The sequence below is a fragment of the Populus nigra genome, chromosome 8 (assembly GCF_951802175.1).
Source record: "Populus nigra chromosome 8, ddPopNigr1.1, whole genome shotgun sequence".
NCBI lineage: Eukaryota > Viridiplantae > Streptophyta > Magnoliopsida > Malpighiales > Salicaceae > Populus > Populus nigra.
The window spans coordinates 20,378,380-20,402,783 of NC_084859.1; the positions used below are offsets into that span (position 1 = coordinate 20,378,380).

The 24,404-nt window shown below is 34.8% G+C and overlaps 2 protein-coding genes and 1 pseudogene across 5 annotated transcripts; 1 reads left to right on the forward strand and 2 right to left on the reverse strand.

Annotated features, from left to right (window-relative positions):
* Positions 1–1,427: 1,427 nt before the first annotated feature.
* Positions 1,428–4,413, reverse strand: LOC133700385 (scarecrow-like protein 3). Of its 2 annotated transcripts, none has more exons than XM_062123895.1 (2): positions 3,827–4,413; positions 1,428–3,041 (listed from the first exon to the last, which is right to left on the reverse strand). In XM_062123895.1, exon 2 carries the CDS (start codon positions 3,037–3,039, stop codon positions 1,618–1,620), a length of 1,422 nt encoding a protein of 473 aa, XP_061979879.1. In that variant the 5' UTR covers positions 3,040–3,041; positions 3,827–4,413; the 3' UTR covers positions 1,428–1,617. The 2 variants fall into 2 exon arrangements, with proteins under 2 accessions (XP_061979879.1, XP_061979878.1); XM_062123894.1 differs by having other exon boundaries at positions 1,428–3,073; positions 3,827–4,411.
* A 6,110-nt stretch (positions 4,414–10,523) lies between these two features.
* Positions 10,524–14,224, forward strand: LOC133702015 (probable inactive purple acid phosphatase 27; annotated as a pseudogene).
* Positions 14,225–15,734: 1,510 nt separating this feature from the next.
* LOC133701090 (crossover junction endonuclease MUS81) lies at positions 15,735–23,592 on the reverse strand. Of its 3 annotated transcripts, XM_062124885.1 has the most exons (16): positions 23,286–23,592; positions 22,653–22,741; positions 22,475–22,553; positions 22,299–22,385; positions 22,067–22,189; positions 21,010–21,244; positions 20,444–20,648; positions 20,232–20,356; positions 19,952–20,100; positions 19,703–19,760; positions 19,120–19,278; positions 17,994–18,073; positions 17,096–17,333; positions 16,793–16,879; positions 16,152–16,301; positions 15,974–16,034 (listed from the first exon to the last, which is right to left on the reverse strand). In XM_062124885.1, exons 1-15 carry the CDS (start codon positions 23,477–23,479, stop codon positions 16,197–16,199), a joined length of 2,013 nt encoding a protein of 670 aa, XP_061980869.1. In that variant the 5' UTR covers positions 23,480–23,592; the 3' UTR covers positions 15,974–16,034; positions 16,152–16,196. The 3 variants fall into 3 exon arrangements, with proteins under 3 accessions (XP_061980868.1, XP_061980869.1, XP_061980867.1); XM_062124884.1 differs by lacking the exon at positions 15,974–16,034 and adding an exon at positions 15,735–15,908 and having other exon boundaries at positions 16,159–16,301; positions 20,232–20,648; XM_062124883.1 differs by having other exon boundaries at positions 20,232–20,648.
* Between the last annotated feature and the right edge of the window lie 812 nt (positions 23,593–24,404).

Genomic DNA, 24,404 nt, shown 5'->3' on the forward strand with positions numbered 1-24,404 from the left:
AGACCCTTGTATTGGAGTAGTAGTATCAATTTTGACTGCAAGGAAGATTTTGTATCAATTAATGATGTTTCCAAATAATTTTGATTTCTCAATTGGGAACTTTGTTCAGTGCAATTTTGTTACAGAATTCATACCAAATATAGATGTAAAGATTAATTAAAATTTTCTAAAACTTGGGGGACACAATTGACACAATTTATTACGACAAAATAAGCACTCCTGATTGCATTTATTATCGATTATTCTTTCTCTTTTTTATCTGTTGTTGCAGATTATGGTTTGTAATTTGATAATGGGCTGTGTATGTTATCGTGTTCAAGTAAAAAAGCTTGGTGATGTTTAGTGGCTGAACCAGCTCAGACAGGATAGCATCCTCAATGCTGTAAACTACATGTCCCATTACTCAAGAAATTTGAGGCCCTCTCAAAGTCATCAAAATTACTCTCTACTATCACTCTGTTTCTTGATTTTGATGCAACACAAGTTCGAGTAATAATTACTTTGCCACATTAACCCCCTTCAAAAGGCCAATCTCACGCTACAATATTCATCAATTCTAGCTCACAATCCTATATATAGCCTCTTCTAACATTCCCCTTCGGCTTTTTTTCTTGTTCACACACAGCTCCTCTCTTATTCTTGACATTTTCCGGCACTAGCTAGTAATGGCAAGTTCTCTGAGCAATCCCCTATGATCATATCCGAAAAAAGCATGGAGAAATGGCCCGCCTGCATTTCTACTTTCACAATATTCAAAGTGGGGAAAACCAAACAACCATGAGAATTGCTGGACCAGCAAAGACAATGGTAGCTTTGTCGGGACTTTTATGGTGGATGATCCATTAACTGAAGAGCCAGAACCTACTTAAAAACTTGAGGGAGGAGCACAGGCTATGTATGTTTTTGCTTCTCAACATGAATGTGGATTGCTTATGGTTTTGAATTTTGCTTTTGTTGAGGGTATGTACAATGGGAGTGCCCTGAGTATTCTAGGTCACAATCCAGTCTTCGATAATGTCAGGTTGTTGGAGGTAGCGGTCTTTTCCGGTTCACTCGAGGCTATTCATTGTTGAAGACGATCTCATTCGGTCCAAAGACAAGAAATGCTGTAGTTGAATACAATGTAACTGCTGTGCACTAATGAATGTTCTTATTATTAGTGGTATCTGCAGTTTTTCCTTTTCCCAATTTCTTCTACCTAGTGTCTACTTGTTGAACATGTCCGCTGCTTTTCGAAAGGAAGTATTTTGATTTCCTAGCAATGTTGTTCGAGAGTTCAGAGTGATAGGTTCTACAGGAACATTTACAAGAAATTTGTGATATTTTTGGTTCTGACACAGGAGATTTGCAGGATATTTTGATTTTACAGTAGATGATTCTTTCTGGAAACCAAATAAACCTCCAGAGTTTAATGTATGGAACAGATATCATCCAACTTTTATCAGAGAGTAAATAAACATAAACAATTATCGACTACAACGTTATATAAATGGAGAAAATGTGTAAAAGTTTAAAAGTTAGAACATTATGCAACTGCACGTTAAAGGTTATCATCCTTTATACAAAGAACAGTAGCAAAATAATAGAAAGCAGAGTCCCCATATGTTCGATAATCTTTCAATCGTACCTCTTAAATCTCCAAGCTGACACAGAAAATAGTGGTCTATCCTGCCAGCATATAAATAAGCATCCATTCTCTTCTTTGATTTTGTATCCATCATAGCCATAGCTTTGCAATAATCTGTTTGCCTGCAGCCTACCATGGTAGCTCAGAGGAATGCTCCCAAACCCAGCTAACTCGAGCCTTAGGATCCATTTTTCCAACTTCTCATGCCTCTCCTTTCTCTCAGTTCCCTCACAAGCGATGATGTTCTTAATTTCCTCCCCAAACAGCATCTTCTCAACCTTGTGCCGCTCTAAGGATGCTCTGGATACAGTAGACTCCAAGCAATCAAATAGTGCAGCATAAAAATTCAAAGCTTTTGTAACCCTCTCCATTAAAGTAAACTCGTTATGATTTGACTCCTGCTCAGTTATAACCATCAATTTCGGTGAGAGACTCCTAAGTGCATTTAGAAAGCTGCTCATCTTCGGTGAAGCAGAAAGAGATAGAGGAGATAATGCTGAGTCAGGACTAGAGCTATAGACGTTGACCAAATCTTTCTCAAGCCATTCACCTAGAGTATGTCGGTTTTGGTTCATCCGTAAGACTCTCTGAAAATGGTTAGAGCTTGGATTCTTAGATCCTGATGGAGAGTTCCTTTTATGCATCTCATCATCCATGGCCAGGAGAGCATGCAGCTGTAGTACAGAACTGACAGCAAGAGCTTCTCCAGTCTTAACCCGCAAATTTCCAAGGTCAAGATTCTCTAGTTTGCTCACAATAGGATTGAACTGAAATGGGATGTCTAGCTTTTCAGCTTCTTCAGTCAGCCGAAGAGCCATTTGCCCTAACACATCTTTCTTCTCGTGAATACCTGTTATTCTCAAATGAGGTGGTCCTTCTGGCCGTGCGCTTAATGTTTGAAGAAGATTGATCCACTGGGCAGGCTCAGAGGAATTGAGATCGATGATATGAACCATCTTCTCCCCTTCCATGGATTCTATAATGGCCTCATTTGTGATCACGTATGAAAGCTTTAAAAAGGGACAGAGCTCAAAGAATAATCTTTGAACAAGAATTTCTTCAGATATCAAAGATACTTGTTTTGGATTGAGAGCTTTGTGCAGACCAGGCCATCCTTTAAGAATTCGATCAGCAAGTGCTGCAGTGAAGTAAGCAGCAATCCGCTGCATCGTATCGCCATCAGGAGAGGCAAGATGGGAGATGTGCTCAAGGCTAATATTTGCATTCTCAACACTACCAACCGCTACATGGTTAGCGCAGGCAAGAAGAAGATGGATCAGACACAAACCCCTCTCTTCAGATTTCAGTTCCCTCAACCAAGGGTACGGTGATCCTATCCCTGGCGACAGTTGCATCCATGGAAAGAACTGGTGAGGTGAAGTTACAGATGATGATCCCTCTTCTTGAACCATTCCTGCCATTAACGACGAGACCAAACTCAACACCCTGAACAAGAAAATATGACATGAAACATACTAAAAAATAAGTCCATGTTCGATGAATAAACTACATAACATATATCTAAGTAAAAATTGTAAAATAGTCCAGAAACAGAAGATCATGATCTTTTCTACCATCATCTCAGTAAGATTCTTGGACTAATCTCGGTTAAAGGGTTAATAAGTATTATTTTTTGCTTTCTTACATCTTCCAAATGACTAATCACAGCCTGTTAGAATATCTAAATACACACGAACACAAAACATAAGGTGATGGTTAAATTCCTAGGAAAAGAAAAAAAGATCCAAGACAGGAAAACTGAAGAAAATTAACACTCCTTGTTACAAAGAAACAGAGAAATGTAAACAGAACAAGCCAAATAGTTATGTAAAGCTAAATTCAGAGAACTTTCTTCTTAGCAGAGGAATTGAGAAAAATTTCTTCCACCAACATTTTCTCAGTGAACAAGCAGAAACAGTTAATTTCCAGATAAATATCATTTAATTCTTAAGAGTACAACGTCAAGAACCCTCCAGTAAGTATCTCTTTTCTCAATAATCACACTCAGAATCAAACAGTCCAGTTTCCATTCTTTTCCCGCGTAATCTCTGTAACCAAACACAGCAAGAAACCAAACAAAACACACAGACACGGAGAAAAGCAAGCTCTACTGGTTTATGTTTCTGACAAAAAAAGGAAGAAGAATTCAGAAATTTGCTCAATTATGTACCAAAACAAGAAACAGAGGCGGAGAATTACCAGGGAGAGTTCACTGGTTTTCTCCTGTGAATTACAGTTCAAAACCAGCAGTGAATCAAAATCCAGGTTTTGATATTCACAAGAAACCCACCAAAACCCCTGAAGAAAGTTTCAAGCTTGGTCCCTCAATTCTCCCAATCCATCAAAGTGAACCAAGAGCTATCCGCTCTACTCTACAAAGGTTCCCTCTCTGGCCTAACCTTTTGTTTACAAAATGAGCAGTGAGATGGGAATTAAAGCTCTTGACTTTTAGGGTACTTTCCATGTTTGCTTTGGAGACAAAACAAGTGGTTGTTTTTGTCACTACTTGTTTTGTTGTCCATGGAGGGGGATCAGAGGGAATAATGGAATTTCTTGAAAACCAGAGCCCCCTAGATTACCTCTCTCTCTCTCTAAATTCTGTGTTGTCTGTATCAGTCTCTCTAGAAACACTCTTGTCATGGTGTGGAGTGGATGGGAATAATAGCTGGCCAAAAAGCATGTGTTTTATGCTCGAACACAAGAAGAATACAAGGGTGCCCCAACAAAACAAAACAACACCATTGCTTGTTGCTTAGTGGGTGATAGTGGGCATTGCAAGGCAAATCCTAACAAAGTGCCAACAAAACCACTATTTGTTTCTTCTCAAAGGGCATTAGACCATTAGACTATCCACTTGTTACTGTCTTCCTGCATCAGGACAAAGAGACGAAAAACCTTCGGAAAAAGCCAAAAGTAGATTGAAGTCTTTAACTTTAGGTGTGGAACCTTTGGTGGGAGTTCTTGGAATATCTAGACCCATTCCTCGTTCACAATAAATGCATGAGATAACTACAATTCAATCCCAAATTTATATGCTAATTTACATATGAGTTCTCAACCTTCAAGATCTAGCCGGATTTTCCCTAGATTTATGTGCTCGTACTCGACTAATGGATTCTGATATGGATATTGATTTTAAGTGTCATCTTTGTTGAAATACGAATTTTAGGTTACAGAGGTTTCCAAATTTTGGATAGAAATATGGAGATCATTTGAATAATTCTTTTTATATATCAAGCTAAGTTCAAAATATCCACTCTAAAAAACAATTAATGCTATCCAATTCAATCTATGCTTACATATATTTTTATTTTTTCAAAATGTTCAATTTATGCTATGTTTAAGCCTAAATATCCAATAATAAAAAGCATGAATTTGATACGTGAAAAACATTTTTAAAAACATTTGTAAGTCATTTAAAACACTGATGTTATCCGATTCTATCGTCATCTCCTTCCTCTTTCAATTCAATCTATACCAATGGTGAGAGCATAGGAAAGTGAGATTAAGATGCCAATTTTATGTTCAGAAAACAAATATAGAGATGATGAAAACATGCTTAACCAAAGGAAGCTTGAGGAGAAATTAGCAAGATTCTAGAGGTTTAGGATTGGATTTTTAATAACTATATAAGTTGGGGACTGATTTCTAGTCGTCCCTAAATGCTTTTTTTTTATATAGATAAATCTCATAAAATCAAATCCTCAAAGATAGACCATGCCTTTGTGAGGTTAGTGGTATACCACATCATCACTGTGAGAAGCTGAATATATATGTAAGTGGAAGTTACAGCAATATTTTTATGCACCCACTTACCTAATTGTTAATTATTTTCTTCTTTTCTCACTTTATTTTTGCGTGATCTTTGTCTATTTAGTGGTGGTGATGATGGAATCAATGACAATAGCAATGACCTACATTGGTCTATGTGTTGGCTCCCCTTGTGCGTGAGTTCCTTGTTTGAGGGATGTTCCCACTTCCCATTGATGAATACTTTTGGAGGTTAATTTTAGGCACAAATTAAGAAAGTTCATTGAATCTACCACACACATTCAATCTTCTTTCATTCTTTTATAAGCATTGCTTTATTTTATCTAGAAAAAGAATTAAGACAATGTAATATCATATTGTTGAGACCATGTTTTCTGTAAGGGTATGAGAAAAAGAAAAGTCCAATGTTATTTTCATAATAACTACTAGTGATAAATATAAGGAGAAAAATTAAAAAAATCAGTTGACTAGGTTTGGTTTGGTCATATCGATCAAATTATTCAAAATAGGTTAGTAGCAGAGGGTCAAAAGGCAATCGAAAACACTCACTAAATACAAAATTGAGATCAGATATCCTTTATTCATTCATGGGGGTTGTCAGTTCAACGTCTAGTTATTATCTTTGGTAGAGAAAGCATGTGATTGTATGCATAGAAACGCTTAATATTCTTTTGGCAATTCTTGTTTAGATTAGTTTGTGAGAGGAGCTAGAAAGACAGGAGAAAAAAAATCGAGATTTTCCTATGAAATGTAGCTTATCGGCCATAACAATGTTTAGTGGGGGTGTTTTCAAGGGAAAGCATTTAGTTGCCATTTTGTACCTCAGTGGCCTGGCATGGTTAGTAGCAAGGAGAAGGACCTGAAATTCAGCCAAACCTAGGAGATTGTATTAGAGGTGGAGATTTAAGACAAAACGTGAAGGACCCACCATGGTGTGTGATGTGATGAAGGAGCTTGGCTAGTTCTTTCATCTTAATTTGGATGGATTCTCTTTGTTAAGCTAAGCTTGGTGGTGTACGAGAAAGGAATAATATTTGACACAAGAGAAAGAAAGGGTTAATGAAGAGGACAAGCCCTTGTCTTCAATTGAAGGTCTAGCGTTTTAGCCTTAGTCACGAGGTAGAAACTCCCAAAAATAAGACAAACTTCAACTCTTTGCCAAAGATCAAGTGGCTAGCACTTGAGGGCCTAGCCGCTGTGGTCAATCGTGTGACTTGTTCCGCCCCCGTCCCGGGTTCGACCCTCTATGTGCACGCCTGTCACCCCCGCGGTGCCTTACCTGCTCCTGGGCTTGCAGGATGTCCAGCGGGCCGTGGGGAATAGTCGTGGTGCGCGTAAGCTGGCCCGGACACCCCACGTAAATCAAAAAAAAAAAAAAAAAAAGAAAAAAAAAAAAGATCAAGTGGCTAATTACTTGCCATTCTTATCTGGGTAGGGTAATGAGAATCCTTAAAAAAAATACTAAGAAAACTAGCAGAGGATTGCCAATATCCAAATCCAAATAAAAGATATCGAGTTCATATTCGGATATTGTTTAGTATCGTGATAATTTTTGTTTTTTTGTCCAACCACAAAAGAAAAAACCATGAATCATGAGCTTAACAACTATAGAACAGCATAAGAGGGGAGGAAAGGTATTGGAGAATGGAGACAACTCCACCCAGCACTTTTGGTGCAACCCTGCAAATATAATACGAGTCCTTGATGTAACACAAATGAATTGGACCTTAGCTTATTTTTGGGGTTTTTTTCTGTATTTTCATTCCTGGGCTTGGGCATTTAATTGGGCTCTAATGTCCCATGAAATTTCTTTGATTGAATGAAAAAGGAATGATAATAATTATAAAAAAAAACTACACCTGTTGATTTCTAACTCAATCACGCTGAGTTGATAAACCAGAAGTAGCAGTTTTCATACACCAAAACTACGTTTTTTTACTGATTAAATACTAATTAAGTTATAATTAACTCAACAATTAATTGCATTATACAGCATATATAATAGTACGTAGCTGGAACTCTGGCAATATAGTTAAGGTGCTGGCTACATTTCATTTTGATTCTGGAAAGGATGACATGAAGAGAGTAGGCATGCACTTTCACTAATTGGTTCTCCAGGTGTTGCATATGTGGATCATCAGCTGACTTGTGATCCTGTTGAGCTGTAGCACCATGTGTTCATAACAGTATGATCGATAAGCCTTGCTAAAGAACAAATTAAGTCACTTTGCAAGAGAGAATTGGTTGACAGAAAAAGCCCATCTGAGGTGATCCCACTTTCTAATTCTCTTGTATTTTGTCTCTACTGCCCTTCATTCTGTGTCGTCTATTAGTATATACTAGTGCAAATTAGTGCTCAACTCAATGCATTCGATTTTAATAGCATGCTTACTATTACTTTTAATTTCTCAAAAATAAAAGCTTCAATAGATTTTGATTAGGTCTCGAGTCAATCTTAATTTTTAATTAAGTAACACTAAAAATTAACTTTTTTTTTATTTTTCATGAAACCCAACACATCTAAATTCTAGATTAACTCGCTAAACCAATCTAAATTATTTCTAATCAGACTTGACCAACCAGGGTGGAGATGTATAGTGGTTATAAAACACATGCGAAGAGATAATCTGGAAAGCCACATGCTTTCAGCCTTGTTAGAGAATGACCAGTTTTTGGAGGCAATCTTTGACATTTCAGGAATTTAGGTGGGCATGCCGCACGGTATCTTTTGACTCATCTACCTGGTGTTCTCCGACTTGCTCAAGATTGTGTTTATATTGAATATATATTAGTTAAACAAGCACTATTGTTGGACCTCAATTTCAATGAAATATTCAATGCCTAATCTTTTAGGCCATTTACACGAAATCATGTATAAATAACTCTGTTAATATATATATATATATATATATATATATATATATATATATATATATATATATATATGAGTTAAACAACAAATTAATTCATCTTGGATTATCTTTCGAAAGCATTCTAGAAAATTGATTTGAGTAGCAGTCAATGATAAGCAATTTTTTTAATTTTTTGTCAATAATTTCAAACCTATTTTGTAATGAGAAGTCAATAAACTAATTAGAATTTTGAAAGGAATAATCTAAAATGATGGAAAGAAATGATTTGGCTTTTTTGAACATGCTCCTTTAAGACTACATACTTCACAAAAAAGTTAAAAACTAACAAATGATTTACTTCATTCTTGAAAAATATTGTTTTTTGTTTTGTCGTTAACAGATATTAAGAAAACTCTTCACTTAATAATTACAATTGCATGGCTTTCTTTCGACAGTAACTAATAAAAGGGTCATGCAACCTCAATTATTATAGGTGGCGCCTACATAAACGAGAAATTAGTTCTTGCATGTTTTTTTTATAGAAAAACTTTTTAATCTTCTTTTATATAAGTTTATTTTGTTTTATAATCTCTTTCTATTATAGATATTTTACGGCACATAATAAAACAAAATAATCATCAAGGATTGTTGGGCTTCCATATTAGTGGGACAAAAATAAAGAATAAAAAAGTTCATTATATTCAAAACTCTCAATGACATAAATAAATATGGAGAGACAACTAAAATATTTAATTTTTTATATATCTAAGTCTCCACTTGTAAAAAGACTATTACAACCCTTTATATAGAAATATAAAAAACCATAATAACACTTAATAGAAAAAAATGAACTAGGAAAAATATTCCCTTTAAATAGAAAAAAAAAAGCCTAGAAAAGCACCATAATAAAGAATAGAAAAATATATATTTTTCTATATATAAAAAAAAAGATTTTGCTTGAGTCTCTTTGAGTTGGGAAAAACTCATCTTTGAATTCAATTTTCAATTAAAAATTGCACTCCATCATGAACATTCTTTTAAGTGTAAGTCACCCCGTCGTAGGTTTTAAATACAATATTTTTGTGTGAGTCATCTCAGTATTAATATTACAACTAGGATTTTGAATTATAGCAACTGACACAAACAAAAGCAAATTTTTCCTAAGAGAAAACTTTCTCATACTATTATATAGTATACAAGTATGTTATGTTATGTAACCTGGTATAACTATGATTTTTTTATAGCACACAATATAGCAAAATAATCATTAATAATCGTTAAGTTCTCTTCGAGTCATAGTTGTTTAGTAGCTCACAACAAACAAAATAGCTTAGGATTGTACTATATAGCAAGCAATAACCTGATTATTGACACCGATAAAAATAACAAACTAGTTCATGAACATCTTTTTCCCATGAAAAAAACCTCTTTTCTTATATAAGCATGTCTTGTTATATAATTTTTTTTAATTATGGTTGTTCTACATCAAATAATAAAGCAAAATAACAATGGTTATTGGACTCTAATACTAATTAATACAAACAAGAGTGAAAGATAAAATAGTTTGTTACATGTGAAAACTCTAAAAAAAAAACCATAAATTCAAATCTCTACTTGCAAAAAAAAACTATTACAACACTTTTTATAGAAAATACTAAAAAATATCCTAATAAATACTGAATAGAAAAAAAAAACAAACTAGAAAAGATATTCCCTTAAAATAGAAAAGCATCATAATGAAAAATGAAAAAACAAAATATATATATATTTTCTTTAAAAAAAAAAAGTCGATTCTGCATCAGTATGAAATGGCTCATAACTACGATCATCAACCGAATACACTCCAAATTGAATTTCATTGAAAAGTGGAAGCATACACGGAGGGAAAACCACTTATATAACTATACCTACCATTGATGGCTTTAGCCCCAATGGCGAGGAAGCTTACGCCCCACGTTATTATTTAAGATTCAAATATCACGAGATACATTTTTCTGTAAGTACACTGTTTAATTATAAATAATTTATTTAGAATCTGAATATAATTTAATTAAAATCTGATTAATTAAGAGAGAATTTAATGTTGGTACATGAAACTTGGACTAACCCTAATTATTGTTAGTTACAAAACCTTTGAACTACTAACAAACACAACTAGGATTTCTTCCCATCGAGATCTCAATACTACAAATGACACGCCTAGTATAAAACCTAACAACAATCAAACACAACTTGGATTGATCATTCCTCGGAAATCACAAAATAATTTCACCATGAAACCCTCAGCAACTTCTTCTTTGATCATTCTAAACGTTTTCATCATTTTACTAGCCTTCATTCCCTTTTCTTCTTCCTATTTGTTGCCTCCCTCAGTCCTAGGATCAGCCATTGTGCACCGAAATTATACAGCAATATCGAGTTTTCGAGTACTGAATAGAAGAGTTTTAATTCAGTGTCCTGACCCCAGCCCTTACCTTCGAATCAATGTTAGCTCAGAAAACAGCCTCTTGTCAGACAATGAATATGTCAATGTTACTGTCAGTGGAGTTTTTCTTCCTTCGGATGATGACTGGGTTGCATGATATCACCTTCTGATTCCGAGTAAGAGTTTGTAGATGTGCATGTAGACATGCACATGAATTGAATTATTTTTTTAATCTTTTCTTAGCATACCTTTACTGTGTATCATGGAATTCTTTTTGTGTTGTTTTGATGTATGATATATTGTCTCTAAATATCTATATTGCAGTGTCAAGAGTTGTCCTCTCAAAAAATCTAGATATGTGCAGACTGGTGATCTTAGTAAACTCCCTCTACTTTGTCATTATCCTGTTAAGGTAATTATGCCATATTCTGATTCTAAAACCAGCCTGCTACAGCTTCTTTTAATTATTATTTTTATCAGTTTATTGATGTGATCGATTCAGCTTGTAGATCCCATGACATTGTTAAAAGCAAAGGGTGGGTGCTCCTTCTGTATGAATCACCTGCTTTTTCTTAGCCTGTTTAACTTGTAATCCGAAACAAATTATGAGCTTAGAATAACATGAAGAGTGAACGTATAATTATAATTTTTTTAATCTTTGAAATTGCAGGCACAATATGTGAGCAATGATCCAGACTATCTGAAGTGCACTAAGCAGGAATGCAAGAAATACAACAATACTAATTGTGAAGTGTCAGCTTGCAGTGGTACAATATCATTTCATGTTATCAATATCAGGACCGATATTGAATTTGTCTTCTTTTCTGGAGGATTTGAAACTCCTTGCATTTTAACAAGGTCTGGCCCTATGAAGTTTTCCAATCCAAACCAGCCACTACATGGGCATATCTCAAGCATAGATTCGACAGCAACATCGGTGCGTAAGATTGTATTTGATTAGTATTCCAGGATAGATAAAAAAAAGATAGATACAGAAAGGATAAAAATATATTTTGTTAAAAGAATAGGAGCAGAAACATAAAATAAGACAAATAAGACATGTCCCATGTGTCTTCATCTTTTTTTGTCTCCAAACAATAACCAAACACTACCTTAAATTAACTATAAAACTTGTCAGTTCAATAATCATAACTGCACTAATCTTGTCCAGGAGTTCCATGCATTGCTTTTGCTACAATTGACGTTTAAGCTTCTTGCTTCTGTCGCAGATGAGATTAACATGGGTTAGTGGGGGTGAGGAGACTCAACAAGTACAATATGGAGATGGAGAAACACTGACATCAACAGCAAAAACATTTTCGCAAGATGATATGTGCAGTGAGTTCCTTGTTCTGATTGTTTGGTATTTCTGTGGTTTATAAAACGCTTATGTAGTAATTTTGAATCTTCTGAGAATTGTATGGAACTCATAGCTTCGGTTCTTCCAAGTCCTGCCAATGACTTTGGGTGGCATGACCCTGGGTACATTCATTCAGCAGTCATGACAGGACTAAGGCCTTCAACTACGTACTCCTACAGATATGGAAGGTAAACTATTGAATATGTCCCAAAATTTTGATTTATAGCTAACTGGCCTGTATTCTTCCTATGAAGTGATTCGGTTGGCTGGAGTGATAAAATCCAGTTTCGAACTCCACCTGCTGGAGGATCTGATGAGCTCAAGTTTCTTGCATTTGGTGATATGGGGAAAGCCCCTCTTGATCCTTCTGTCGAACACTACATCCAGGTAGAAAACAATGAAATGTAACGAAGAAATCGAAAAATGTTATCATATATAAGTTGAGGAAAACAAAGATGATCCATGGCATCAATGTATTGACCAATGTTCATAATCCGTGATCATGTAGCCGGGATCTCTCTCAGTGATTAAAGCCGTGACCGATGAGGTGAAATCCGGCAATGTAGACTCCATCTTCCACATTGGAGACATAAGTTATGCAACAGGATTTCTAGTTGAATGGGATTTTTTCCTTCACCTCATAAGTCCTATGGCTTCTCAAGTCTCCTACATGACCGCAATCGGAAACCATGAAAGGTTTTCACTTGAACTTTTGAGTGTCTTTTTTCAGTGTCAGGATTGTGTTTCTGGGATTAATCACTGTATAAATTTATTCAGAGATTACATCGGTTCCGGATCTGTGTACATAACCCCTGACTCAGGTGGAGAATGTGGAGTTCCTTATGAGACTTATTTTCCAATGCCAACCCCAGCAAAGGATAAACCATGGTACTCTATAGAACAAGGAAGTATCCACTTTACAGTCATTTCCACCGAGCATGATTGGACTGAGAATTCTGAGCAGGTAAAGCCAAACCTAACCTTCCATGATCTTCAGTTTTCTACTCTGAGTGACTGACATATTGGACTCTTTACAGTATGAATGGATGACGAAGGATATGGGTTCCATTGATCGATCAAAAACTCCTTGGCTAATTTTTACTGGGTAAGCTGCATTTAGCATTACATATATGAACTATGTGCCCAGGTTTTGATAGATTTCGGATATAGATTTAAAGACTTTCACAAATCATATGCAGACACAGACCAATGTACTCATCATCAACTAATCGATTGTTTAACGTCGACGACAGATTTTCTAAGGCTGTAGAGCCATTACTGCTGCAGCATAAGGTTAGCTAGATTTGTTGGTCGAATATCAACTAGGCCTATATTTTGCTGCTCTCTAAATCAGTAATGTTGTGTGCATGAACCAGGTTGATCTTGCTCTCTTTGGCCATGTTCACAATTATGAGAGAACATGTTCTGTTTATCAAAGCAATTGTCTGGCCATGCCAACAAAAGATCGAAATGGTATTGATACATACAATCACAGCAATTACAGTGCTCCAGTGCAGGCAGTTATTGGTATGGCAGGCTTCAGTTTGACCAAGTTCTCAAAAGTAAGCTGATCACCCATGTTCTTTGGTAAATTGAATTCAATGTTTTCTGTTAATGAACAGCAGATGAAGGTGCATGGGATACAAGATTGTTGTCAGGATCATATTTTTAGGCCTCCTAGCAGCATAATTTTTTTAATTAAAATGTTACATGTTTTGGATATGATATCAAAACATTAATAATTAAATAATTACGAGTTTAAATTTCATCGATTCTATTTTCTTTTCTAATAACAAATAACTAATGCGTGATATGTTATAAATCATATCTAAGAATGTTGCTAACAGCTGAGATTAAATGTGAATGTTTTGCACTGAGTCCCTCTGCTATTCATTAATGGCATGCTGTTGCATTACTAACGAATAAATTTATAATATTGTATGTGTTCCTGTGAACAGCCTGGTAGTTGGAGTTTGACAAGAATTTCTGATTTTGGGTATCTAAGAGGGCATGCTACCAAGGAAGACATAAACTTAGAGGTCAGCAGTATACACAACCTCATGAATAAATAAAGAAATTTTTTCATGCAACTTATCTAACTCATGTCTTTCACTTTTTTGCAGTTTGTGAACGCAAATACTAGGCAAGTACAGGACAGCTTCCGCATCACCAAACGGCAAAATAGATAGGATAGGATACAGGATGTAAATTCTTGTATCCATTATACAAACATTGTATCGATTTTATTTATTCGGCGCCAATATTATGTCAGAATCACCGATAAACATCAAATCCCTGATAAAACTTTGCCCAACGACGTGTGTCCATCTGTAACTTTGCCGACAGGATATTTCATCGGTGTTTTTAATTTTTTTTTTAATTTTCTGACAGTGATCATCATCTTGATGATATTTAGTCTTTTCATTATGAATAAAAGTTTTTTTCGTTATCCAAGTCAACTATTACATCTTCATCTTGATGAAATTTAGAAAAATATTTTTAATAGTTGTGAATTATCAGTTCTATATGAATTATAGTTGGTTTAAGTGGTCTTTTCACTGTATACAAGAATGGAGAGAAAAGTTTTCTTTTAGTTTAGTATGTTTTTTCTGGAAGTTTTAAGTTCGAGCTATATAAAAAAAATTATTATTATTAAAAAAATTATTTTTTAATTATATCAATTCAGTTTGACTAAATTTTATTTAAGGTTCAATAAATTTTTAGATACCAGAATTTAAATTAAAAAAAATTATAAATTGTTTGAATTAATTATAAACAAGTTGCTGCTAAAATTGGCACGAACTTTCAACAAAACTACACAACAGTTTTTATAATTGTGATTTGATTGAAAATGAAAATTAAGAAAGCAGCTCGTTTTCAAATTAAGTTATTTCCAATAATGATGAACCAAATTTCATTTTTTTTCTTGTTACGTTATTTGATTACTTTTTATTATTATTATTACTAACAACTTATGGATAATAAATACTCACCATGGTTATGATTTTAGGTACAATTATATCCAATTTTGTATCTTGAATCAAATAGTGGGTTTTGTTTGAAAAAACATCTCTTGAACAGAGATGTTGAATCTTGTATTTATAAGTATTCAGAACTCTCATCTCCTAACCGATATAAAATAATGGTATCATCATATACATTTACTATAAGAAAAAAATATTGAAAAATTTAATGCAAGTTGAATATAAAAACATGTATTATAAGTGGGACTTTGTAACACTGTTTATGTTATGGTTGCTTTTACTAACAGGATCGTAATACAAAAACATATCACCAACAGATCACTGTCGTGTTTTAAATTTACTTATTGTGTGAGTTGATGAATGTAATGTTATAATTCCATATGATCTTTATTTCCAGGAGTCTTGATTACCTCCAACATTTCAATCGTATTTCAGAGATAAAAGAATTGAATTGTGTGTTAAAACTTCTTTAATGAGGTTGGATTTCTCGATTTATCATTGTTTAAAGCAATTATGAAATGACTAGATCAACATCAAACAAATCACAAATGAAAATATATGCATGTAACATTCATTATCACGAGGCAAGAATTAGGTTGCTCATGCAGAACCAGTGCAGGTTGGTAAGGTTGATCATGCAAATGGCGACCACTTGGCATTCAAAACCTTTAATATTTTTTCATGTAGTTTAGATGAGATCGAGTTTGACATTACATGGAATAAATCACATAAATTCATTGATTTTCTTATGAAATCAGTGGTTGTTGAAGCTTTATCACATGTTCAGCTTTACAAAGACAAGAATCTAAACATGGGATAAGAGATGATTACAACCATGAATTTTGGAGAATGGTGCTCCAACTTTAAGTGCAGAGCACGGTACATGTATCTGCTCAGAAAGAAGATGAAAACACATTTATGTCATTTGATTACATTGAGGGAGGGGGGGGGGGGGGGGGGGGGGGGGGAATAAAAGAATATGGGGAAGCAAATGAAGCAGGTTGATTTTATTCATGTCATACGGTTTCTTTTTTTTTTTTTATTATCGTGGGTGTCCGGGCCAGCTTGCGCGCACCTCGACTAATCCCACGGGCCCTGAAGTTAATGACCATGTAAGCCTCCAGTGGCCATCGTCATACGGTTTCTTATTTTGATGGAACGAGACTCAAGTCAATGATCATTTTCCCCAGACTAATTGGAAGATGTTCCTACTGGCAACTGCACTGACAGCATTGCTACTCTGCTTTCTAAGCATGTCCTCTTGAGCAGAAACATCACCATCCTTTCATAGACAGACGATTAATGGAGTTAGATTAACCATGGGTGAATCAGCTCCTAAATAACTACTAAGACATAGCAAAGGCAAAGAAAACAATAAGAAAACGCTGGGGTAGATGACTCATATTGCCAGTACATAATACTGCAGTCAACCAGGCCCTGGGGTTCACACTTCACACCCTTGCTCCATCAAGGACGAGGGTTTCCAAAAAGTTCCTAAAGACTCCAAGCAAGACTTCATAATTTTATATTTTAGACAAAAAAAAAATAACCACATAATTCATCACTTGCATTATAGGAGGTAAGAACTTTATCTTTTATCTTTTCTGCTCTCAAGTAAACTTCGTTGAGGGAGAAAACAAAGGTCCCAACGGTTATGTAAGAATTCCTGTGACCAGGTAGATTTTCCTTGATTCTTTAACTCAAAAACCAAACTGAACCAGTCAGATTATCTTTATTTTGTTGCACAAAGTCCCATGGGAATTGAACACTTACAAGAAGAGAATAGGCACGGGCTAGAGATAGAAGTGTTGGATATAAATTCAGAACAGCCACAGCAGTTTCCTCGGTCACTTGCGGAACCTTCATGCATGATTTCAAGAAACAACCAACAGAAGTCACTCAACCAAATTTTGAAAAAATAAATTAAATGATTGACAAATAAACATTTTTCTTTCAAATATACAGCAGTGTCCGATAAATTAATAGTCTTTATGTATGTGTGCTCAAGGGTTCCTTGATAGAAAGTGGACTCATCTAAATGATTCCAAGTGCAGCTCTTACAAGAAAATTTAGTACCTGCATAAGCTGAATGGCAAATACATCACTAACTGTCATTTTCTCCAGATCTTGGCACCTTTTGATAAATTCATCAAAAGGAGGACAAACCCTGGTGCTTTTGGACTGGTCCTCAGGCAGCAGTAAACTATAATATTGGGTTATTGACTGGGTAAGATGAGCGTATTTCTTCAGAGTATCACGCAAGGAATTTGTTCTCTGAACATCAAAGCCCTCCAGTATCTCTGTTGTAAAACAGCTGCAGATGATAGGGTAAAAACAATTGAAGATCAAAAGCATATGAAATCCAAAGCACTCTGAAGAATATAGATAAGTGCATTTAGAATTTGGAAAATAACTTCCTAACTTTAGTTGGCATAAAATGCATCACAAAAATTGTTGAAAATGGGTTAAAAATGATCAGAACTTTGTATTGAAAAAATTGTTGCTACAAGAAGTGAAAACAATAACCACTCCCAGCTATTGAACGTAAAATTTAGAATTGTGCATAGCTGCCAGTCATCACAAAATCCAGAAAGAAATGGATAACCGTACCGTAGAATCAACAACTACCCTTTATTACTCAACTAAACTAGTAGAGTTCTAAACTGATAGGATGTTAATCAAATTGGCTACATGCAGCTGAAATAACAGCCACCTTATCAGACTATACATCATTGCATACAACTTTGGAAAATATAGGTTATTGTTACTTTGGCTTTATCAACCAAAACAATCTTTCATTCAAAAAGAAAAGAAAAGAACCTTAAAACCATCACAGTATCTTTAGATAAGTAAAAAATGTTACTGACAACTTCAAGAGCATCACAACAACCTACATCAGAGTATCCTAATATCCAATTCAAAAGAGAAATTTAATTCAGAAAAAACTGACTGTTACATAAAAGAAAAGTCTTACGCTGTTTTGATGCTTTCAGCAGCTTCAGAAGAATTTGGATCACCTTCAACAAGATATATCAGCTTCTTGAGTCCACATCTCTGATGACATGCAAGTTGCAAATTTTATAAAAATTGTTATTATTGAATCTAACTGAGGTGCTACAAGTAAAGTGCTATGATTGGAAAACTGTACTAGCAAATTCAATGAGAGGATTCCATAAAGAACCAGTTCCCTCACATCACAGGAAACAGAATAATTATAGAAAAAGAAATGAAATACGAACTAAACTTTAAGGGAAAAGTGAGTGTAATAACTAATAAACAAGAAGAATATTTTCCTTGCTTTAATTAATGGTGCTCGTAATGAAGGCTTTTTGCTTATTCAGATTTGAAATCATCAATATTCCTACTTAATTGCATAGAAAGAACTTAATTACATTCACAAATTTGAATCCCATCAACATTCACCTGAAACATCATCAAAATCCACTGAAAGAACAAACAAATGGATAACTATCCAAGGAATTCTTTGAAACAACAGTTACAATTTGTGAAAGGAAAAAAATTCACAAGAAAGTTTTCCTAAATCTTTAGATAGTGTAAGCGAATTAAACAGAAATTATCAAAGATTTAGGAGTACTTTCTTGTGAATTTTGTAGGAAAAAAAATATTTGCACGAGTTTTTTCAGAATTTGAACAGATAAAAAGGAATTGGCCGGAAATTATCAGATGCAATTCCAGGTGTGTTTGGAATATTCAAACAGTTATCCCTAGGATAGCATGTACTAACAAACCCATACCCTTTGTCAAAGAAGCATGTTTTGTCAACAATATCAAACCAACTTGACCAAGCTATGGCTCTATACCATGAAGTCAGCACCTATATTGACTACTTTAGACATTTTGCTATTTCAACATAAAACATGGTGACAAAGATATGTTGAAGGCAAAAATGTCAAATTACCAGATAGGTTAGTGAAATAACGTCACAAAACTATAATTATCAATGTTCATATTGGGTTACTGTAAGAAACTTTCTGACTATAATAAGGGGAAAGGTGAGCAAAAGATAACATTATATCAATAAACAACAGCATTAACACATTAAATTCATAGGGGAAACATTGAGATGGAAAATGACGTACAAGAAGCCTCAGTTTCTGATCTCTATAACGATTATCCCTTATTGAAGAACGCAAATCATCAACTTTCTTTCTCTCAACAATAAAATCAAGAACATATTCACTGAGCAGATATTTATGGCAAGCTATCCAGATTCCATCTCCAACTGGTAACCGCCTAACCTGTGGAATTGTCAACACAATTGTCTTTATCCGTAACACTTAGTTGAATAGGAGAAAACAAGCATGCACATTTTCCACAGCACACATAGTGGTAATAACAGAAACTACAAAATTTAGTTTCATCCTTTTTTAATAACGATGACATATTAGGAGGTTTCGGACAAGAAGGCCAGCATCAAGAAAATATTAAATCAAAGGAGACAGCATCAATCGTGTTTCCATTTGTTAAATCCATCAAAGTTACCAAGCCAAAGTGCTATTACATGGACCTTACTACAATTTTATACAAGTGGACCTTGTTGCAAATTATTGGATCCAGGAATTTACATATTTCTCAGCAAAAATACAAGCCAGTCTAGAGCAATTGGTGACTGTAACACCTTGCTATTTGTTGAAGTTTTATAAAAAGATCAAACAAGCCTACCTGTATTTTGATTTTATGCTCCTTGCAAATGCACTCAATAAGTTTCCTACCCCTCGAACTGTAAAACACAAAGAGGCAGGACAAATACAGTAAATAACATGACATTAGAACCCACCCAGGACCAAAAGAAGAAAAGGCTGACAGGCAAACAGTAATTATATGATTTAAAGACAACATTAAAACCTATGTCAAGCAGCAGAATTAATGTCTGGGCAAAGCAAAAGGAGGCTTCAGTTTCAAGTTGCTAACCACTGAATGGCAAACTGCTCTCGATCATCCAATATTAGGATAACTTCATATACATCCTCAAATCTCTCCCCCAAGCTCAGAGGTGGCAAACTTAAAACATTCATATTTGTATCCAAGCGGTCCGAAGATGACTTTTTCATAGCATGCTCCTATAGAATAATGACAAGGTTAAGGATGGCTAGCCATCAAAAGTAAACAAAGATATTCAATGCCTTGCAAAACAAAGAAATTGCATCAACAATGCTACAGAAGGAAACATTGAATCTTGATGTGCACATACAGATGATGAGCAAGCTCTCATGGAAAATGAACTGGAAGTGGAACAGGCAGAAGTGAGATTTGGCATATTTCGACCGTCGCAATTGGAACCCATTTGATTGCTCTTAGTAGCAAGATCAACATGACCTGGATGTTTACAAAGCCTTGGATAAGAAACTTTTTCCACATTTTCAACAGGACTGATAATAGAATTCAAAAAGGCATGCTTGTTACCATTTGAAAATGTGCAAGCAGTTGATGTTGATTGGAAGTCTTCTGTTAGAGTTTGAGGCTCTGAATGCACACCATAAATGAGATCTTCTCGAAGATGACACAGAACAGCTGGCCAAAGTAATGATATCTCCTTGTACTGGGAAGTTTCTGAGACTTCAGAAAAAGCAAGAAGAACTTTTTCTTTGGAGTACCCCATGCGCATAAACTACAGAACAGGAATCCAAATCAAAGAATAAAAAAAGAAAAAGAAAGGATTACATAGCACCCCAAAAACAATTGTGCAATGAACTCAAACAGCAAAATAAATTTTCAAAGAGTGACCCCACAAATCACTGCTAGTAGTCTTGGAAATGATATATGGTATGAAAGACTGAAAATAAAGAAATTGCATCGGTGGACATGAAAAATTCAGGCTTTTTTATTATTAAAACATTTGTCAGAGATAAATGGTGAACAGTGTTCTACAGTCAAGCTAAGAGCAGAAGACTTTCAAGAGGCTCAAGGATTGAGGTTTAGACATTCAGTGAAACAGAACTAAAGCAGATTTGCAAGAAAAGAAGGCACACCCTCTCAAGTGATTCAAGGGGAACATCTATTGATTTCTTCTGCCTGCTTAAGGCAACGGATGTAAATGTCGCTCCCCTAGCTGAATCAGGGTGAGCAGACTCCATATCTGATGTATTAAGGATGTTCAGATCAGAAGACCCTTCTAAATTAGCCAAATTATCTCCAGGATCCTCCATACGAGATCTGATGAGGCATTCGCGTGCTGTTTCCCGCCCTTCATCAGTCAGCATGTATCTGCAAGTAACAGAGGCTCATCCAATTTTACATTGAAAACATCAATAAGCAGGGAAGAAGAATGAAGCATTAACTAATTGAACCAGATTCACATTCATGAATTTGATCCAAGCATTAAATGTTGACTTTTTGAGACATGTTCACTAGCATGCATACAGAGCATGATTAATCAGCATTTGCTAATGAGGCCACTATGAGACATCATCAAATTATCTCAATGATAAATTCATATTGACTCTTTTCTTTCAAGTCCTGAACCTTAAATCCATTCTTGAACCAAGTACCACTCAATCAAGATCTGCAAAACATTTCACTTATGTAGTAAAAAACACCAATTTTTGGAGTTGTTTTCATACATATCCAAAAAATAGTGTTTTGTGTCTTTTTCTTTCTTTCTTTTTTTGCCAGCCTAGTATTTTTTATCTTATGAAAGTCTATGGCACATGGATAAATTCCATTCCTTATGTGCTCTCAGCCCAAATAACCATCAAATGCATTTTTCTGAGAGCATGTGCAGCAAAGACATAGAGTTCAAAGTCCACACATAAATTGTCTAGCAATAACCAATCATTACAAATGTCACCTATCACATCACACCTAAACAACTTTAAACCAGCAATAAAGCATAAATAGGTTACATTTTTATTTCTTACCAACAGAGCATACATGCTTAATTGTGGAACCCTAGCAACTAATCCCACCTAGTTAAGCCAATCCACACCAACTACCTTAATTTCCTGCTTAGTTTCAAGCCCATCTTACTTACAAATTATAGACCCTAGATGAAAAGGATGAATGGAAATACAAAAAGAAAAGCCATACTTGGCAGGGCAACTTGATTTAACAACCAATCCTTTGTTTATCAATGTCGTCATGCAACTCCATCCACTGTACCACTCCCTTGAACTTCCAAATTGGGATGGTTTCCCTTTCCCCTTCTCTGGCCTAAGAAAGCAAGCACAAACCAGAAACTGAATCATCAATGAGCTTCAAAAATAAATTTAAGAATATGATAAGCATATCTAAATGCATAATAATAATAATAACAACATACACAATTGGTGCCCGAGAAAGTCCGCTCACTTCAGCAGCATCAATAAGCTCTTGTTTATGCATAAATTCTTTACTGTTTACAGTCTCCCTGCCAATAACATATTCAAATCAAAATTCAAAAACATTTTAAAAAAAAAGAATAAAGAAACATAAAGAGAGAAAGTGATGTCTGTTTACCTGTACAGGGTTATAAGCAAGGCATATGACACAGAATTCCTTTGAGGCAGATAACGTTTTGCTACTTGTGCTCTCTTACCTAAACAACTAAAACGTTATAGCTAATCAGGACAGTGAAAATCAATGACCCAAGTGAACTGATAGATAAACAGCATGGGATGAACGTGATCATACATACCCTTTTTAGTCAAGTCTTCTGGTTCAGAACTCCCTGAACCGTTATCAAAAAACCCTTCCATTAGCCTAACTATCCATTTACCTACACCCCTATACAAAAATACCACCAAGTAATTCCACAAAAGGTAGACTTTTCCATCAATTCAAATTACCAAGAAAAAAAGCACACAAATTGAAATATAATCATTTTTGCAAGTAAGCATGAAAACCCTTACTTTCTCAGACAATGAAATCTTAAGAAAATATGATCACCAACAATCAACACACACATGTTCACGCTAGCTCTCAATTTCATAGAATTCTTCTAGAGTTCTAGTCTGCATTCACTTCAAAGCTTTTGCATCTACCATTCCCATCTCTACTCCATTTTTTTTTACCATTTCCCTCATGAAACAAAACACAGAAAATGCATGGCTTTTTTTTCCAACATATCTACAAAGGGAAAATTCCCCATCTTTTTTCAGATTTCAGCACCTAAATACATTAAAAAAAAAAAATTCTCGCACCCTTTTCAAAAGATATCAAGTGCCCACCAACATGCCCTAAAACCCAAAAAGCTAACCACTTTCCCCAATAGACACAATCTTTAAGTCAGCAAAAACACCACAATTGCAATCCAAAACAACAGACATACTTGATTTGAGATAAATCCTTGAGGGTCTTGATAGGAGTCGTTGAACAACACACACTGCTATAGGCCTTGGAAAGTGTCATTTCCAAATTCTCTGATAACCCTTTAGGGCTTTCTACCAATTCTTGCCTTTTTTGTAGCATGTAAGATACAAGGTCTTCATTTTCAGAGCAAAGTACCCTTTTTTGGTTCTGCATTTTTGGGTGATTGGATTTTTAGGTTTTGATTTGATTTGGGGATTTGCAGGGAGAATTTCGGGGTTAATTGGATTAGGGTTTTTGATTTAGAGAGACAGAGAGAGGGAGAGAAATCGCGCCAGCTTTGGGGGGCTGTGGGATTTGAAATTGGTGTTGGTATGGGCTGGGCCTTAGCTGGGGTAGTATTGTGATTGGGCCTTAGATTGAAAACTAATTAGCAGGTACAACTTTTATTTTTTTATTCCATAGAATAGAAAACATACCTAGAATTTTATAACTTTGATACTATAAAATGGAATAAGAAAGGTGGGAAAAAAAAGTGTTATTACATCAGCCCATTTTAAAAGGTTAACTTGATGATTCACAAATTTGAGTCAAGTTTTAAATTAAATTAAGTAGAAGTTGATTCAGTATGACTTGATTTGTTATGTTAATTTATGACATGATCAATACCTTGTTTGACTATTAAAATATTAAAATGATATCATTTTAATTTTTTAAACTTAAAATGATATCGTTTTTTATTAACTCAAGTTAATTCATCTAAATTATAACTCGAACCTTAGGTTGAGTCATGAGTCAGGTCGGGTTTAATAACTTTAAAAAAACTATTATTTTATTGATATGTTTGTGCATTGTTTTAAAATCTTGATTGGCCTTGTGGATCGACTTGAGATGCGACTGATCCAGGACCTGAACAGGTTTAGGTTGAAAAAAAAAATAGAAAATGAAAAAAACATGGTTGCCCTAGTCAATAACTTGAGTTAGCATGATGACCCGATCGACTTAACTTGACTTATTTAAAACTCGATCATCAACCCGTTAACTATTTAATTATTTATTTTATCAAAACTGTATTGTTTTTATTTATTTTTTTTAAAAAAAGGTTGACTCAAATCGACTTTCTCAATTTATGACCTGGATT

Coding starts and splice junctions, on each gene's coding strand:
- LOC133700385 (XM_062123894.1), bottom strand. CDS start 3,048: ATGGCAGGAATGGTTCAAGAAGAGGGATCATCATCTGTAACTTCACCT.
- LOC133701090 (XM_062124884.1), bottom strand. CDS start 23,479: ATGCAGAACCAAAAAAGGGTACTTTGCTCTGAAAATGAAGACCTTGTA. Junction 22,554..22,652: donor AGAAGACTTGACTAAAAAGG/GTATGTATGATC, acceptor TTAGTTGTTTAG/GTAAGAGAGCACAAGTAGCA. Junction 22,190..22,298: donor CTTTCTCGGGCACCAATTGT/GTATGTTGTTAT, acceptor TTGCTTTCTTAG/GCCAGAGAAGGGGAAAGGGA.